Source organism: Peromyscus californicus, unplaced genomic scaffold (assembly GCF_007827085.1).
Source record: "Peromyscus californicus insignis strain IS unplaced genomic scaffold, ASM782708v3 Scaffold_14__1_contigs__length_90479793_seg_2, whole genome shotgun sequence".
Classification (NCBI taxonomy): Eukaryota; Metazoa; Chordata; class Mammalia; order Rodentia; family Cricetidae; genus Peromyscus; species Peromyscus californicus.
This window is the reverse complement of record NW_026294436.1, coordinates 51,014,870-51,032,614: the sequence shown is the minus strand read 5'-3', so window position 1 is coordinate 51,032,614 and position 17,745 is coordinate 51,014,870. Positions and strand designations below refer to the sequence as shown.

The 17,745-nt window shown below is 49.6% G+C and overlaps 1 protein-coding gene across 2 annotated transcripts in view; it reads left to right on the top strand.

Moving 5' to 3' along the window:
* The window catches only part of Rcsd1 (RCSD domain containing 1), a 64,057-nt gene that overhangs the window by 38,996 nt on the left and 7,316 nt on the right, over positions 1 to 17,745 (top strand). The window contains exons 2-5 of one of the 2 annotated variants that reach the window (XM_052737476.1): positions 9,662 to 9,763; positions 11,110 to 11,199; positions 15,367 to 15,438; positions 17,406 to 17,609. In XM_052737476.1, the coding sequence (XP_052593436.1) occupies positions 9,662 to 9,763; positions 11,110 to 11,199; positions 15,367 to 15,438; positions 17,406 to 17,609 (468 nt within the window). The remainder of the gene's footprint in view (positions 1 to 9,661; positions 9,764 to 11,109; positions 11,200 to 15,366; positions 15,439 to 17,405; positions 17,610 to 17,745) is intronic. The other variant, XM_052737477.1, reaches the window with a different exon arrangement.

Genomic DNA, 17,745 nt, shown 5'->3' with positions numbered 1-17,745 from the left:
CAGTTTTCTCTCCATCACCGTCTCTATCTCCAGTCAAAGGCCCCTTAGGCTGGGTGTGAAGGATTTGCTATCTTTTAAAGTAATAACTTGATTGAGAGCTAATTAACACGCTGTAAACTTCATGGATTTAAAGTAAACAGTTAGTGCTGGCAAGATGGCTGACGGGGAGGGGTCTCCAGGCTCGACAACAGGAGTTCAACCCCTGGGACCCACTTAATGGGAAGAAAGAAATGACTCTAATCTCCAACATGCACACTGTGGCACCTGTGTGTGAGTGCACAGATACACACACACACACACACACACACACACACACACACACACACACACACACTTAGTAAATAAGTAAATGTTAAAAATCAAAGAGCACTGGGTGTGGTGGTGCACACCTTTAATCCCAGCACTTTTGAGGCAGAAACAGGTGATCTCTGTGAGTCTGAGGCCAGCCTGGTCTACAGAGTGAGTCCCAGGACAGCCAGAGCTGTTACAGAGAGAAACCCTGTCTCGAAAAACCAATAAATAAATAAGTGAATATTACAGTCAATTAGAACTGGCGTGTTGGCTCACGCCTATAATCCCAGAACTTGGGAGACTGAGACAGGAGGATAGCTGTAAGTTTGATACCAGCCTGTGCTACAGCGTAAGCCCCTGTCTCAAAAGGTGGGGGAGGGGGGCGCAATGAAACCATTTGTATTGTATCTGCAGATGTGTGCAGCCATCATCAGTCAATATTAGAGCATTTTCTTTGTCATCTCCAAAAGAAGAAGCCCGCCTCTATAGCCATCCCCCCCCCCCCCCCCCCCCCCCCCCCCCCCCCACCCCGCTTCTGTCCTCCCACCCACTCCGGGCACCCACTAATCTGCTTCCGTCTTTACAGATTTGCCTGCTCCGGACATCCCATACAAATACAATCGAATGATAAGTGGTATTTAGGGCTTCCTTCTGTTCAGTGTAATGTTTGCTGTAGTTATCTGTGTTCCACATGTATCAACATTTCATTCTCCTTTTTAAAGGTTATCATTGTGCGTGATAGACGGGGCTGCGCGTGTACCGTGGAGTGCGTACGAAGGTCAGAGGGCAGCCTGGAGAGCCAGCTCTCTCCTGAGGTTGCCGGGATTGCTCTACAAGCATTTTCCTTGCTGAACCATCTCCCGAGCCCCTACTTTTCCTTCCCTCTGTAGGTGAAGATTATCCCACTGTGTGACTGTGCCGCCTTCTACTTCCCCATTCATTGGCTAGTGGACATGAACATGATATTTTCATTCAAGTGCTTTGATTGGCTTAGGGATCCCATAGCTAGGACATGTGTGTGCTCACGATTCCTGTGAAATGTTCCTGGGGATGGCAAATGAGTAAAGGATGAAGTAAGAGTATCTGCTAGCACCCACCTTGGTGATAAAGTCGCCCATCATAGTGGTTGGTGCAGGATGTCCCACTCTTAAGGGAAGAATGTAGTGTCTTAGTCAGTTGGGCCTTCGGTTCTGCAGAGGGAACAGAAGAGTAAGAGAGGATTAGGCCTAACTCTGAGCCTTCCTTAGCCCATTCAGGCAAGCTGCTAGCCTCATAACCAACATTCAGCAACAGGGAACAGTTATTGAACCCTTCCTACGTGCCAAGCCCTATTCTAAGCATTTTACACGCATAACTCATTAAGTCTTGCCAATGGCTCTGTAACAGTACTATCATAATAATTCCCACTTTACAGATGGGAACCTGGGACACAAAGTTTGGTAACCACTGCATCCAATGTGTCTGGAACTTGACCTGACTAGGGGTATGGAGGGAGTGCAGAAAGGATAGACACATGCCCAGGAAAGCTGGGGACAGGTGGGCTGTGCAGACTCTAATGGAATGGTACCAACTACCACTGCAAACCATAGCATCGGCATGCTTGTTATCAGGGTTGGGCGGGGTTGGGGGAGGGGTAGCTAGTCTCAGTAGGATGTGTTTGCAGAGGAGCAGTCTCCAGCTGTCAACTTCCAGGATGAGGAAGCTGCAGTTGTAGTTTTTGCTCGCACTGATCACCCCTTCATAAACATTCACATGGGGCCAGAAGAAAGCTTTGCCCAATCCGAGCCTGACCCAAATGGGAAAAACTCTGCCAATTCCCTGTGAGTCAGAGGCCTTGATCCTTGACATGGCCAGCTCACGTCAAACAGTACACACTCACTCAGGACTCCACTGGCTCAGGACTTCCCTCGTTCCCTGTGATTAACGTGTAGGCCCTCAGAACAGGAAATGCGGGGCTAGCATTTGGACCCCATCAATCTGAAGCCTGGCCTGCACCCACACAGAGCATGGTCAATGAACCCTGCCTGGAACACAAGACCCATTCCCAATCAAGTGGGGGCTCTGTGGCTCTTAGTCTGCTTCTTGTCATCCATGAGAGGAGGAGGGTGCAGCCACCAAACACCAGGACACGCGTTGCAAATTGTGTTGAAGCAAAGGCTGATGGATATCAATAACCTCACTTATAAAACAGGAAGCCGAGGCTCAGTGAGGCGCTGTTGGTCAGCTTTCCATTGCTGTATTCACAAACACCCAAGTTAAATCAACTTTAAAGTAGGAAACCTTTGTTCAGGTGTGTGACTTCCGAGGTTCCATGGCCAGTTGGGCCTGTGGTAGCATACTACATCATGGGGGAGCGCACAGTGGAGGAGACTTGCTCACCTCGTGGCAGCTAGGATGCAAAGGGAGAGGGGAGGTCAGGGTCGAAATATACCCTGCTAGGGTGTGTCCCCGGTGACTTAATGCCCTAACACGAGACCCAGCTTATCAAAAGTTTCACCCCCTCTCAAGAGCAGACTGGAAACCAAACCTCGAACACATGGGTCTTGTAGACATTGAAGATGCAGCAGAGGCCCCTACCCTCCACGCATCAAATGCAACCAGAAGCCTGTGCCTGACTCTGGATCTATTGTTTTCATCTATTGTCCCTGTGCCTTTCTAAGCCTAAATAGTTTCTTTCCTTGTATTGTGCCACAGCTCACAGGTTTTTCAGAAAAACATATCTCCCAGATTACATTGCTAAACTCCAAGCACTGTCGTGGACATCCCTGTTTCCTCTGTTACCCACCAAGGTTACCAGGGTGTTCACCCAAACTCTAACCCTGCTTCTGTTCCTGCTATTATACCTGCTGGTCCCCACCTAGAGGACTTCCCAGGGCTCCTGCCCTAGGCACCCAGACTGTGTCTGTCCCATAGTCACTTGCAGGGGTCACTGGGCTGTAATACCAAGTCCCAGATGAAGTGGAAAGCCCAGAGAGACCCAATGAAGGACTCACCCCTTGCCAAAGCCTGGGGCTCCTTTGGTGGTTGAGCATTTGACGTGGGTTTTCCCTCGAAGGGAGTTGCAGAGGCCAAGGAACTTCCATTTTCAGGTCCTCAAATCCTACAAGTGGGTAGCTTGGAGATGTTTGGGACTTTTTTGGTCTGTTTGAAAGGAATGTTTGTTCTCACATGGCCGTTTCTATTCTTCTATCTCAAGTATTTGCTGTTGTTGCTCACCTCCACCTTCTATTTTCTCACGGAACAGTCTGTTCACAGCTTGAAGGCATCACTTGTTCCCACAATGCATTTGACAGCATCTGGAGATGCTCAAGAGAGAATGGATGAATGAACCGCCGAGAGGGATGAGGGACACCACTCATAATTCATGTGGAACATGTGGGGTTTCTTGCCCCCCTATTCACTTCAGTCAGGGAACCTTCTGGCATTGTTCCACCCCATCTGCAATCCACACTCAGTGTCTCCCCTGGAGCAACAGGGGTGGTCCACCTCCGTGGATAAAGGCCAGCTCACAGTAGAGAAGACAGTGCAGAGTTCAGCCTTTGATCTCTGTCCTTCCCTAGTCTGTGCTTCCTCTGATTTAATCCAACCTTGTGACTTGAACTGCCATCCCTACCTGGGCACCCTCGTGTGCCTGGCTTTGTTTCCTCCTCCGGTCTCTGGACTCAGGTGTGTATTCACCTCTCTCTACTGTGTCTCAGCCAGGATGTCTGTGAGACATCTCAAACTTTCATGACCAAGAAAGTACCATTCCCTCCCCACAGGCCCCAGCCACTCTTCCTTCCCCAACCCAGAAGAAAATCCTTCAGGTGTACCATTGTCCCTCCCGAAAGTCCAGGCACCATTTTTGATTCCACTGTGTCCCTCACACCTACACATGCTTCATCAGTAATCCCAGCAGTTTTACCTTCAAACTCTCTTTTCTCCCCATCCCCCGGCTGCATGTCTGGTCCGCTCCACTGCCGCCTCTTACTAGATCAGGCCCGGCTAGCACCTGCCTTTGGTCCCGTTCCCATTCTCACCCATCTTCTGCCTGCAGCCTCTTGATGTAACCACTCACCCAGAATGGAACACCAACTGCTTGTGATAATGTATCCAAGGGGGGCTGGTCCTACACTAACTCTGACCTATCCTTTACCTCCCCACCCAACTCCAGTCCCTGCCTCGTTTATCTCTGCTCTTCCTCATCCTGTTCCTGTTTGGGATTCTGCTCAGAACACCCTCCCCTCCCTGTCTTTTCCCTGCCTGGGATTGAACCGAGATACTCCTATCTCAGAAATATCTCTGCACACCCTCATAGAAAAGATGACCTCCTTTGCCTCTGTCATATCCTGTAACAATCCCAGACCACCTTGTGGCTGATCTGTCTGTATCTCCCTTGGTGCTTTCCCTCACAGGAATAGGAATTCTGGAAAAGCAACAATTCTGTCTTGTTCACTGTTACACTTGGAGCCTAGAACAGGGTCTGTGATGAGAGCAGATGGAGACACACCCTCCAGTGAAGGGGTAGGGCTTGTGGGGCCTGAGGTCTGGGAAAGGCTGGCTCTCTAGAACCAAGGTGGTTCCCATACCATCGCTAACTCACTTAACAGAAAGTTACTCTGCAGCGTGGGTTTCACTGTTCTCCTCTAGAAGAGGTAAAAATCAGACAGCTTCTCACTGCTCTAAGAACAGTGCTCACAGAGACAGGTAGGATAAATGGACCTGCCTAGTCTGGTCCAGTAACCTCTCCATCATCCTAGGATGGCAATGAGGGAACACTGGGATAAACAGAAGCATTAGGAACAAAGAGAACACCCAAGATGCTTCCCTGATCCTTCCCAAGTGATGTTTAAGAGCTTTGAAAGGGATGGAAACTCTTCCTAGGAGATAGCCCTGTCCTAAGATCCTTTTCCTCTCTGGAGGACCAAAAAAGCTAGCGTCTTTCATGCCTTTGAGGCTCTGGGTTCACTGTTTGAGTGAGCAAGGAACCTTCTTATTGGCTAAGAGCAAAAGATCCCCCACCCTCAGGCACAGACCTCTCATTCCTGGGCACAATGAAGCTTCTCAACATCCCTTGTTCCCCTACGCTGCGGTCCAGAGACTGTTAGTCACTTTGATTTTGGAACATCGAGGAGGGTGGAGAGCAGGGCAGAGCCAGAGAGGTAGCAGGCCTTCTGGACCATACACAAAGGTTCTACTGTGTGGATGGTCAGCAGCCTCCAAGCTGTATTTACTCAGCATGGCAACATCATCCAGGAAGTTCCACACAGTCTAGACATAAGCTCCTCAGTTCTCACTCAGAAAACCCCACAGACACGGAAAGAAAACACCACAGGTGATTTTTTCCTGGCTTCGGCAGAGTCGGACACTCTTGCAACTGTGGTCTCAAAGGTAGCTGGCAGAGCCAGGCTTGCTTGGTGGCAGGAAGGGTGTAGCGAACAAGATCCAGGCCCAGAAGGATGATGTGGAGGCTGGGGCTGCAAACAGGTGTGGTCCACAGGGTGAGTTGAGGGTGTCAGGGGCTGTAGGAGCAGGGGCCTGGGGTCCTACACTGGCAGATAGGGCTGAAAGAGAGAGGGATAAAGGAACGAAGCCTGGGTGAGCACATTCTTCACTTCATGCCCAGTGCTAAGTACTTTAAGAACCAGGAAAAAAAAAAAAGGTATTTATCCAGGGAGCCTGAGGGTTTGGGGGATGCCTAGAACAAGGTAGAGATGCTGAAGTCATTCTTTGTTTTTGTGTTTTATTTCAAGGCAGGGTTTCCCTATGTAGCCTTGACTGTCTTGGAACTCACTCTGTAGACCAGGCTGGCCTCGAACTCACAGAGATCCGCCTGTCTCTGCCTCCCAGTGCTGGGACTAAAGGTGTGCGCCACCACCGCCAGGCTGAGGTCTTTCTTAGAACCAAGAATACATAGGTTACAGATGGTGCTTAGTTGGTAGAGTGCTTGCCTAGCATGCACAAAACCCTGGGTTCGGTTCCCAGTGCCACATAAGACTGGGCGTTGTGGTCGATGTATGTAATCTCAACGCTTAGGGAGAGGAAGCAAAGAGATCAAAAGCTCAAGATCGCCAGGCGTGGTGGCGCACGCCTTTAGTCCCAGCACTCAGGAGGCAGAGACAGGAGGAGCTCTGTGAGTTCAAGGCCAGCCTGGTCTACAGAGTAAGTTCCAGGACAGCCAGGGCTACACAGAGAAACGCTGTCTCAAAAACAAACAAAAAAGATCAAGATCATCCTCAGCTACACAGTGTGTTTAAGAGTAGTTTGATTTACAGAAGGCCTGATGAGGGTGGGGTACAGTACAGGAGACATTGGGAGTGTGGCCTTACTAACAACCTCAGAGCCCAGTGGGACCCCAGCCTGGGATGGCCTTGCAAGCTGCTGCACCCACTGAAGGAGCTTTGTGGCTAGGAGTGTAATGCAAGATGGCGGCCAAGCCTCACGTGGGCTGAGCCACCAGCCTGAAGACCACGCTGCCTCCTTCCACTACACCTGTGCAGCTGAGTGGCTAATAATCATTTTGATACTTACATAACAGCCCTGCACAGTTCTCCAAGCGCTTTCACGGGGTATATCACTTAACTCGTGGCCCTCGCTGGGTGTCAGGGTCAAATATCCCACGGCTAGTCCCATTTGGTTTCTCCTGTGTGCCCTTGGCTAAATGTGATGCACAGCAGTCACATGTCAGTATTCCGAAATTTAGGAAAGGAGATGTTCTGGAGATAGGTGGGGGTGAGAAGCCTTGTCAGTTAAAGAGAATTCGTTAGCCTAGGGGACTTCAGGAAACAAACTCTGTTCTAGAACTTTCCCTTTCACCCAACCTGTAAGCCCTAAGTGCTTCCAGAAGCCTCACCTTCCCCTGCTGCTGAGCCCCTTGCCAAACACAGTTTTGAGACGGAGAAGTTCCGGTGTTTTTGACGTCCCCCTGTGGCTCTATTTTTAACTGGAATGTCTCTTACTGCACCACCAGCCTTCAGCGCCTGAAAGCTGAGGTAGGGTGCACCGTCAGCAGGGCTGGAGTAATAAATAGCCGTGGACAGAGGCCACGCTGGTGTGGAGCAGGAAGCTAGACAGATGGACAAACCGATCGCCCCTCATCTTGGCCAAGGGCAGCTCGATTCACCACACTCTGTCCCTAAAGCCTTTCTGATGCTCCCGGACATCGAAGTACGGGTCTCTGACCACACCTCATATGGCCAGTGGGAGGATCAGACATGGACCAGTCCTGAGCCCATCCAACAGCCTCTTCGGATGGGCTCCAGGCTTCCAGGGCTTTCCCAGAAACTTTTCGGGAAATCTGGCATCTTGAATAGAGGTGAATCATTTGAAGTCCTCCTTGAAATCAGCGTTAGTGTTTAGACTGGAGTGGGGATGAGCGAAAGTACCTGACTTTGGCCCTAGAACAGCCTTTCACAGCAGGAGGTCTGAAGCTCCATTCATTCTTTCCTCCCTCTGCACAAATTTCCTTTCCAGTCAGCTGTGTTTACTCCCCTTGGTTGCCAGAAGGTAGCAGGGACCAAATTAAAAAACCGCTTAGTACCAAAAGGACGTGGAAGTGTCTGTGCACAGGGTCTAAGTGGCATAGAGATGCATGCTTACTGGAGTGAGGCACCATCCATCTCAGACGCCATGATACCCGTGGAGAGGCAGAGATGGAGTTTCTCAGACTGCTACCCAAAGTCCTTCCAAGACAAAGGGAGAGAGATGAGGTTCTCCGCCTGTGTTAAGAAATATCACCATCATGGTAACAACAACAACAACAACAACAATAACAACAACAACAAAAAAGCGAAAGCCTAATAGCTCTAGAATTGAGCACATAAGACCACCAAAAAGCCAAGAGGTGGGGCCAGCAAGATGGCTCAACAGGTTAAGGTGTTTGCCGCCAAGCCTGATAACCTGAGTTCAATTCCTGGGACCGGCTGACTCCCACAAGCGGCGGACAGGATAAGGGGTCTGCGGGAACTCAACCAGAGGCTTGTGCCACCTCTCATTGCTTCAGCAGTGTGAGCCTGGGCAGGGGCGGCACCAGTGTCTCTCCTTAGGGCTGTCAGAGTTTGGTGACTGACTGTTTAATGGCAGTGGGGGATTGGGGAGGGACAAGGAACAGGGTTGTTATTATTATGACTGGCTATGGGTCCAGCTTGCAGTTCTGAAAGTTGTCCTCTGTCCTACACACCACACACACACACACACACACACACACACACACACACACACACACACAACACAACACACACTTTAAAAAGCAAAAACAAGGAGCTAGGTATGGTGGTGCACACCTATAATCCCAACACTTGAAAAGGAAAGGTAGGAAGGTCATGAGTTCAAGGTCATCTTAGTTTACACAACAAGACCCTGTATCAGAGAGAGAGAGAGAGAAAGTAAATCCAAAAACAGGTTATTACGTAGACCACGTGTATGTAGCAGAAATGAGTGCCATTTCCAGGGTCAGTAACTCACCCTGTGTCATGGTGACAAGCAGCACATGGGATGGATGGACTATGCCCTCTAGGCATCTTGGCCTAAAACATCAATAAACTAATGTCCAGGACTGAAGGCTAGACCCACGGCCAGTCATAATAACAACAACCCTGCTGCTTGTGCCCCTACCCCTCACCCCTGCAGCCATTAAACAGTCAGTCAGCAAACTCAGAGTGGCCTAAGGAGAGACGCTGGCACCACCCCTGCCGAGGCTGGACCACCCCTGCTGAGGCTGGACCCCTGAAGCAATGAGAGAGGCGGAGCAGGTCTCTGAGTCCCAGGGGCCTGCCCCCTTCTCAGCCAGTCTGCTCCTGCCTCTCCTCTCATTCATTAATTTAATAAATGGTCACTATCACCTAAGGCATTCAGTCAAGTAGGGAAAACAAAATCATACACATTTGGGTGTGAAAACTAGGAAGGGCAAATGCTCTCTCTGTTTCCTACAAAGGCTCTAGTTCCAAATGCATTTTGCCACCCCACTGTCCCCCCATTTTTCAGAGTCATTAAACAGGGGACAGAGGTTTGCAGACTATCGTTGACACTTCCCATGTCTGGCGGGTCTTTGCGGAGTGAGAGACCCTGCCCTGACTGCCTCCAGTCCCTCAGCTCCTGTCTAGGACAAGGCCTTATTCTATTTGTCTCCAGAACCCCAGTACATTGTAGCTACTCACTAAATGTAGATGAATGAATAGTGTGTGTGTGTGTGTGTGTGTGTGTGTGTGTGTGTGTGTGTAGTTGTTTTTAATCTTGAATATGGGAGCCAGTTGCAAAATACTGTTAAAAATATCTCATCCTAGAATTCCTGATGGAACCACAAAACGGGTGCCTTTCGTGGCACCCCATGGGACCCTTTGAAGAGCAGGGTGTACACTTGCTGATTAACGTGTGCCTCTCTTCTGTTTGCCAGGAAAGAGCCGCAGAGACTAACTCCAATGTGGACAGCTCAGCACAGCCTTCCGTGGCTCAGCTGGCTGGGCGGTTTCAGGAGCAAGCAGCTGTAGCCAGGGAGGTGAGTCTGGAGACTTGGTGCGTCCTTGTCCTCTTCCGGGAGGCGACTGGAGGAAGGGGAAGCCTGTCAGGCCCTGAGAAGAAAGAGGGCAGGAGGAGTCTTGGCAATTACCAAATTAGGAAGAGAAGCCAGAGAGGGTCCCTCTGAATGTGAGGAATGTGCCACCACTGGCTTGAGGCTGGGCAGAATCCTTCCCTACCAGAGTCAGGCTCCCACTGTGGCGAGGAGGGGTGAAAAACAGGCAAAGTGTGGACTCCTTTTCCTCATGAGTACAGATGGGTGCTGTACCCCTTTGTCCAGCCTGGATGGGTTCAGAGTAAAGAAGTCCCCACGCCCGACTCCTGCTTCTAGCCTAAGAAGCAGGAGATCGGCAAGGCTGCATCAGATCCGGAACTGAGAATTTGGAAGCACATTCCAGAAAGAAACCAGGAATGTAGGACCAGCAGATTCTAGAAGAATCCTGCTGAAAAAGAAAATGCTTTTTTTTTTTTTCAAAGTGTTACGACTTTGGACAGTTGGACTGGATTTTCTCAGTCATGTGGCTCCCATTAGAAGTGAGCTGAGGCCTGGTGGAGGTGACGCACGCCTTTAATCCCAGCACTCAGGCAGCAGAGGCAGGTGAATCTCTGTGAGTTCGAGGCCAGCCTGGTCTACAAAGTGAGTTCCAGGACAGCCAGGGCTACACACAGAGAAGCTCTGTTGGGGGAGATGGGCGTGAGCTGAGCATGGCGGGCGTGGAGTTGCACACCTGGGATCTCAGCACTGGAGGACCAAGACTTCAAGGTCATCCCCAGTTACTTAAGGACTTCAAGGCTAGGCCCAGGCTACAGGAGACTCTGTCAAACAGCAACAACAGAAATAAAAGGGAGAGCCCCCAGATGGAAAGGGTCTGCCGTGGCCCCACAGACAGCGACAGCTCAGCTGCCTTACTCTTTTACATACAGGATTTTGTGCTTTTGTTTTCCTAACTAAAAATAAAATCGACCAGGATATCTAGACAGAGGAATGCTCTAAAGGACAGTGGAGATGGCACTGAACTCAGAGACTAGTTCTGCCTCATAGCCAAAAAGGCGAACTGTGGATGTCATCTTGAGAGGCTGACTCAGGTTGGGGACCTTAAGTGCAAGAGGACATTATTGCTGAGCAGAAAGGGAAGGGAGGCAATGGCCAGCGCTAATCCACTCAGCAGGAGGACAGTCTCTAGACAGTCAGCTCCACCTCCACTCTTTCCTCATCTAGACATCTCTAATCATCCCTAACACCGCTTTCCAATTCTTCCTTTCCCTCTCTATTGCCTGATTCACCCCCTCTCTTTTTCTCTGTGTCGTCTGTTACTCTCCCTCTAGACACCAGCCAGTAGACCAACCAGAAGGAGACCACCCTGCTCTCTCCCCCTCTTCCCCCCCAAGGTAGAGCTGGGCCAGAATGGTGAGGAGGTAAGTGCTACCCTGGGATCAGAGATGCTGGCTGTGGGCTTTCATCCCCCTTGCAGGAAGAGCTACAAACACCACACGTTTAGACCTCGACGTCTGCCCAAGGGTCTCTCCACCTCAGATACAAGAATGAGTCTCTCTTGATACTTCCTGGATCTTTTACCTTGGAGTCTAGCTTTCCCTAGTCTCTCACACCAAGACTCCTTAAGGATCAGTCAGAGACCAGAGCCGTTTTTCGATCTAAGTCTCGATGAGGTGTAGAAGGGTCCTGGACAGAGAGGCTGTGCTGTCAGAGGCAGAACTATAATGCTGGAGAAGTTCACGGTCCCTCCATAGCCTCAAAAAGGCTGGCTATTGTTCAGGATCACTGGAAGAAAACCAGAGCACACAGGAGGCCTCCTGGGCCTCGGATATAAATAGCCAGAGCTGCCAGCATAATGAAGGCTCTGGTGTCATAGATCATAGCCAGTAATAGAGTCCCAGCCTGCAGCCTGCCCAGCCTTATTTATCTGATTGTAGCTGTTAGAGTGGCCGCCGCAGGCCCCAACCCAGCAGCCCATGAACTTTCCCTGTGGTCACGGCCATGGTCATGCCAGAAACCAATTTGCACGTTGTCTTCAGGCCTGGGAGGCCAAGCCCGAAATAGAGCAAGCAAGTCACACAGCTCAGTTCCCAATTCCCACTTCAGCTCCCTCTTTCCCCCCCCCCCTTCTTTCTGGGGATCAGCATCCTGATAAAAGGCACCAAATGCCCCTGTGGACTTAGGCAGACCTACATTTGGTCCCCTATAGAGTAAAACGGTTGATGTAGATGAATAGTTTTTCAAGCCTTTTTGTCAACCCAAAGCTCACAAGTGCATCAAAAAGCAGAGAACTCAGGCCAGCAAGATGGCTCAGCAGGTCCAGGTACTTACTTATCACCAAGCCCAATGACCTGAATTCAATCCTTGGCAACCACATGGTCAAAGGAAAAAAAACTGGCTCCCCAAAGTCATCCTCTGACCTCAATACACATGCTATGGCATGTATGTGCCAAACACACTCCATACACACACTGAATGAATGAATGAATGAATGAATACATGTAATGAAAAAGCAGTGGACTTGGCACATGGGATATGGCTCAGTGGATAAGAGCACTCATTGGTGTTGCGGAGTTTGATTCTCAGCACCCACATCACATGGTGGTTCACAACCATCTCTAACTCCAGGTCCAGGGGGAATATGATGCCTTCCTTCTGGCCTCTATGGGCACCAGGCATCAAAACACCCGTATGCATAAAAAATTATTTAGTTAAAAATAAATTTTAAAAAAATTTAAAGGACGGAGAACTCATAGCTACTCTCAGTCAAATAGGGGTGGCATCTGGGGCCCGTCTGCTCTGGGAATAACTCCCTCTCCACCGCACAGGGTGGTCTTGTGAGCTGCGAAGTCCCAAGAGCTGAGTTTAACAAACTGATTATTTTGTTGGGTCTCCTCAGGCGCTGGCACCATGATGCTATGGCTTCGTGGCGTTCCCAGCCAGTGCTACCACCACCAGCTTCTCTTTGCAAAGGGTTAACTTCTCCTTGTCGCCCTTCCCTGCTGAGCTTGGCACCTCTGCTCAGTAGAGGTGCGGGGCTGACGCTGTGGCCTGTGGCCGTCTGAGGCTGCCCCCTGATAACCTAGGCTTGCCCCAAGAGGGGTCATTGCCCCACACTAGTTCCTTGTTTGTGAAACAAGGGCAGGAACATTACGAGAAAGAGTGCGGAGGGGGTGAGGTGGGGGCTGGGTGGGGAAGCTTTGCTCGTGGGAAGGAAAGCAGATGAAGCGAGTCAGGTTTGTAGTGATTGGATTGTCCGGCTTCATTTCACGGACTTTATAAGAATAAACTTTTAGAGCTTTTATCCATGGGGCAAGAAACCCAGAAGTTAAAGGCATGTGATGGCCAAGGGGTAATGTGAAGAGGAAGGTGGCGTTTAAACTGAACACCCCTTCTGGAGCGAGATGCTGTGTGTTCATGCAAACACCACCGCCCCCAGGATCAATGACTCCCTTTTTGCCGTGAAATTCAGAGTGGGGTGTCACGGCACACAATCATAATCCCAGCCCTTCAGAGAGTGACATGGAAGGATTGCCATGTGGAAACCAGACTGGTCTGTATAGCAAGCTCCAGGCCGTGCCGGACTTCAGAATGAAACCTCTGTCAGAGAAAGAGGGCACGGTTCGCCTGGCAGAGCCGCGTGGAAGGGTCACACGCCTGCGTAGTACATGCAACCTACAGGAACCCTGAGAGCCTTCGGGTTGCCCTAGGTTGCTCGTGCATAGGGATTGGAAGGATCAGTTCATCCCTTACCTCCTAGAACCCTCTGGGCCTGAGATGTGGGGTCAGCTGCCAGGATTTCACCGGCTGACTGTAGGCAAAGTGACAAGTTACCTTTTCTGAGAGAACCGGATGACTGGATGGATATTGAAAGGACATGAATATCGATCCACCTGAAACTATCAGGTCCAGAACTTCTAGATGTCATAATACACTGTTGGAATGTTGTATTAATACACATATACATAAAATGTATGAATGTCAAGCTAGTTTATCTCTGCAGATTGTCTTAGCCCCAGCCACTGGCCTGGAGCCTGTGATTAAATTATAAGCCAAATGCTGCCCTCTGCTGTCCATCCTGTGAACTGCACCAGCGGTTGCACTTGATTCCGTAGTCAAATCATTAGTTCCACAGTCCACTTCTGCTGGGTCTCTAGCACTCACTGTGGTTAAAAGGCACTGTTTGTTGGATTTCCACTGTCTTCAAACACAGTTAGGAGAGTTCATAATATTACCTAAAGTGAGCTTTGGTAGAGAAAGTTTTGCTGCAGTTTACGAAAACACAGGAAATCCTTGGTGACACCCAGAAACCAAGACCCTCCCGATTGGGGCTGAAGGATCTTGATGCTCACTAGAAACAAAAGGCTCCATGACAGACTGACTGCCCTAGGAACGAGTCTGGCAGTGGAGACTCATGGAGGCAGCGGCAATCTAGAGCTTGAAAGAAAGCCCTTAGCATTCTTTGCCATAGCCACGAAATCTTGGTAGAGCAGGCATCCATCCACTCATCAACGATGGAGTCAGGAGGAGGCAGGTCTCTGAGTCCCAGCCATTGACTGCCCCACGGCAGCGTGCGCTCCCTTGGCACTGGCATCTGAAAAGGCCTCTGATCAGTTGAGTCCGTCTCTCTTCCTCTACAACTAAAATATAATCAGATACCTCAGAATATTACCAAGAGAGCAGCAGTATTTTTTTCCTATGGTTCCAGTACAGTCATAAATGGAGATGGGGGGAGGTAATTTACATTGGTCCCAAACTGGAAAAACCCCTTCTGTGCTCGGCCCTGTCTGTCACCATGAAAATCATCTTCTATTTCTCCACCATCATTTAATCATCATACAACTGCCATCACTTTTGCAAAGTAGTGGGAATTTAACATAAAACAGGGAGCCAATCTTTTTACAAATATATAATTTGACAGCAGGAAAAATTCATGGTATACATTGATCACGAAAGTCATTAACAGAGCATACGTAATAGATAGCAGCCACAGGCTGTCAGTTAAGGGCAGAGAATAAATCACACTCATCGTCATGGAACTAGCATGATACATGGGGGCATTTGGTAGATACTTAACACATGTATCTGCTAAATTAAACTGTATTCAGTGTTTGGGAAAATTATATGAACCAGGCCATGGGTGGGATTGTCCAAAATATTAATTCAGTGAAGGGATTTTAATAATACCTCTATCTAATTCTATCCCCAGCCTGTGATTTATTGCTTTGTTTATGACCATTTCTGCCTTTTGCCTGTGAAATTCCCTCCAATTGTTGATTTGCTTTGTAGAAGGCCATGAGGTGAAGGCCTTGATCCCCCAGATGTAGTTTTTCCTCCTAATGACAATGAAGTCATTCTTCCTGGGACGGGAGGCTTCCTGTGGTACGAATGTTTGCCCTGACTTCTCAACTCAAACTCAAGTGGTCTTGCTTGTGGTGGAATGGTGGGGGGAGGGGAATACAGGAAGCCTGCCTCATTCAGGCCTGCCGAGGTAAGTGGGTGTGGCACCAAGGTGGTGACAGTTAAGAGACTGCCCCCTCTCCTCCCCCGGCTCACTTGATTCTTTCGGGTTTATTTGCTCTCTGTAGAAATCACCATACAGCGCCAGCCACCCACCTAAAATCAAGGTGAAGAGCTCACCTCTGATTGAGAAGCTTCAGGTACGTGTAATGCACGCCTCATGCACACTCCCATGACTCCTGTGGTCCATCCAGCCTTTCCCTGCCTGCCTCATGCACGCTCCCATGACTCCTGTGGTCCAGCCTTTCCCTGGTACTCATCACAGGCTACTTAAAATATATATATATATATATATATATATATATATATATATATATATATATATATATGAACAATGTTGCTTCTTAGCTTGAGCATTTTCTATATTTAATTCTTCCCATGACTCAGTCCTGTCTGTTTTGTGCATTCACACAGTAAATTATGGGCTACCTTCCTAAACACACGCAATGCTTTGTAGCCTGAGAGTGCTAACAACTCTTGGGACCTCTCAAGGTCATCAGTCTTGGCTCAGGGAAGTGCTGGAGGGTGGGAGGGGAGACATTGTGAGTGTGGGGTACTAGCCAAGCAATGCATGAGAGCCACCAGAAATCAGTCATAAAAGGCTGTGGAGGTCACTGAAAGTTGGGACAAATAGAGGACCCGAGTCTCAGAAAAGGCATTTAGATTTGCTCAAGATCATATAGCAGCTAGTAGGAGAAAGATCCTATGTTAAATATAATTGGGTGTGTGGGACTTTCTGGTGCCCCACCGGCCTCTCCTGCTGGTCCCCTTTCTGAGAGGTCTCACATGTGACCAGCCCAGTCAGATCTACTCGACTGTGTAGGTTAGCGTCTGTAAAGGGCAGGAGGAAGAGGTGTGCCCCCAGATGGCGCTAAAAATCTGTGGACTGGTGATGTAGCTCAGTTGCCAGAGTTCAGAAAACCCAATTCAATTCAAAGTTCAGTTGCTAGCACTCAAAAACTGGACATAGTGGAGCATGCCCGCAACCCCAGCACTCTGAAGACAGAAGCAGGAAGCTCAGAAGTTCAAGGCCATGCCTGGCTACATAGGGAGTTGAAGGCCTGGCTTCGTGAGGCCCTGTCTGGATTGTTAGTACATAATCCCTCCATAACCACCTTCCTGCTCTACCGTCTGTAAGGTTGATCTGGGGTCTCCCACATGTCCCCCCACCGAACCTGTAGAGTCGCTTAGGTTTTAGTTTGAGTAACTCCTCCTTTGGTCTCCCTTGTATCCGTTTTGATCTGGTTCTACTGTATTGTGATGCCCCAGGGGGTCAGAAGAGAGACACCCTGAAGAGTGCAGAATCCACCATTGTGCTGTCTCCAAAGACAGAACTCTACCTGGAGGCCTGAGGGACAAGCAGGCCTGCCATGAACCTCAGGAAGTTTAAGTCCCCTTCCTTCCTCTCAGGAGCCCGACACTGACTGAGTAGAGTGCATGCAAAGGTGATAGCTGTATACAGTAGGCATTGATAGGCAGCAAATGCTGTTGGCTGATGGGAAGATGATGTGGATGCCAAATACTGCAAGAATCTGGGAGCTAAAGGTGCTGCTAGCAGCTTGTCCTTGGGCCCCTGTGACTGCTCATTGGAGCTGTTCCACTTATTACTGTTGTAATTGTTGTTGTTAGACAGGGCCTCACTGTGTAGTCCCAGCTCACTAACGTAGACCAGACTGACCTCAGACTCACAGATATCTGCTTACCTCTGTCTCCTGAGCACATTCCTTTAATCCCAGCACCCAGCAGAAGTGGGTGGATCTCTGAGTTCAAGGCCAGGCTGGTCTATAGAACAAGTTCCAGGGCAGCCAAGACTACACAGAGAAACCCTGTATGGGGGAGAGGGGGCTACACCACTGTGCCCAGCCAGGGCTGTTGGAGTGTCTATTGAATCTACCTCGTCGTAATCTGAGCACCCGACAAGGCAGCCTCCTGTGAGCCAGGTAGCAGGTATGGGTAGGCCATGCTTCCAGAAGCAGCCATAGTGTAGTGGAGGATAATTGGAGGTTGGGGAGACGCACACAGAGTTTCCTGTTGAGCATCCTCAACCAGCTGTGGGGCCAGTGAGGGAACAAAGCAGATGCCGTCATCTTTTCCCTTTCCTTAACAGGCCAACTTAGCCTTTGACCCAGCAGCTCTTCTGCCTGGGGCTTCACCCAAAAGTCCTGGACTCAAGGCCATAGTGTCACCATTTCACAGTCCCCCTTCCACACCCAGTAGCCCTGGCATCCGGTCTCAGCCAGGTGAGGCAGAAGAGGTGCCTGTGAGCTTTGACCAGCCCCCAGAAGGTACTCACCTGCCCTCTTACAATAAGGTAAGTTGTGGTGTGCCCAAGGAAACTACTTGGGGTGTTCAAACTTTGGGCCATTGTAAAAAGACATCATCTACAGTGTTTTGGGCCATTCTCGTTGAACCCAGAGCTCACCAATTGGCTAGTGTGCTGGCCAGCC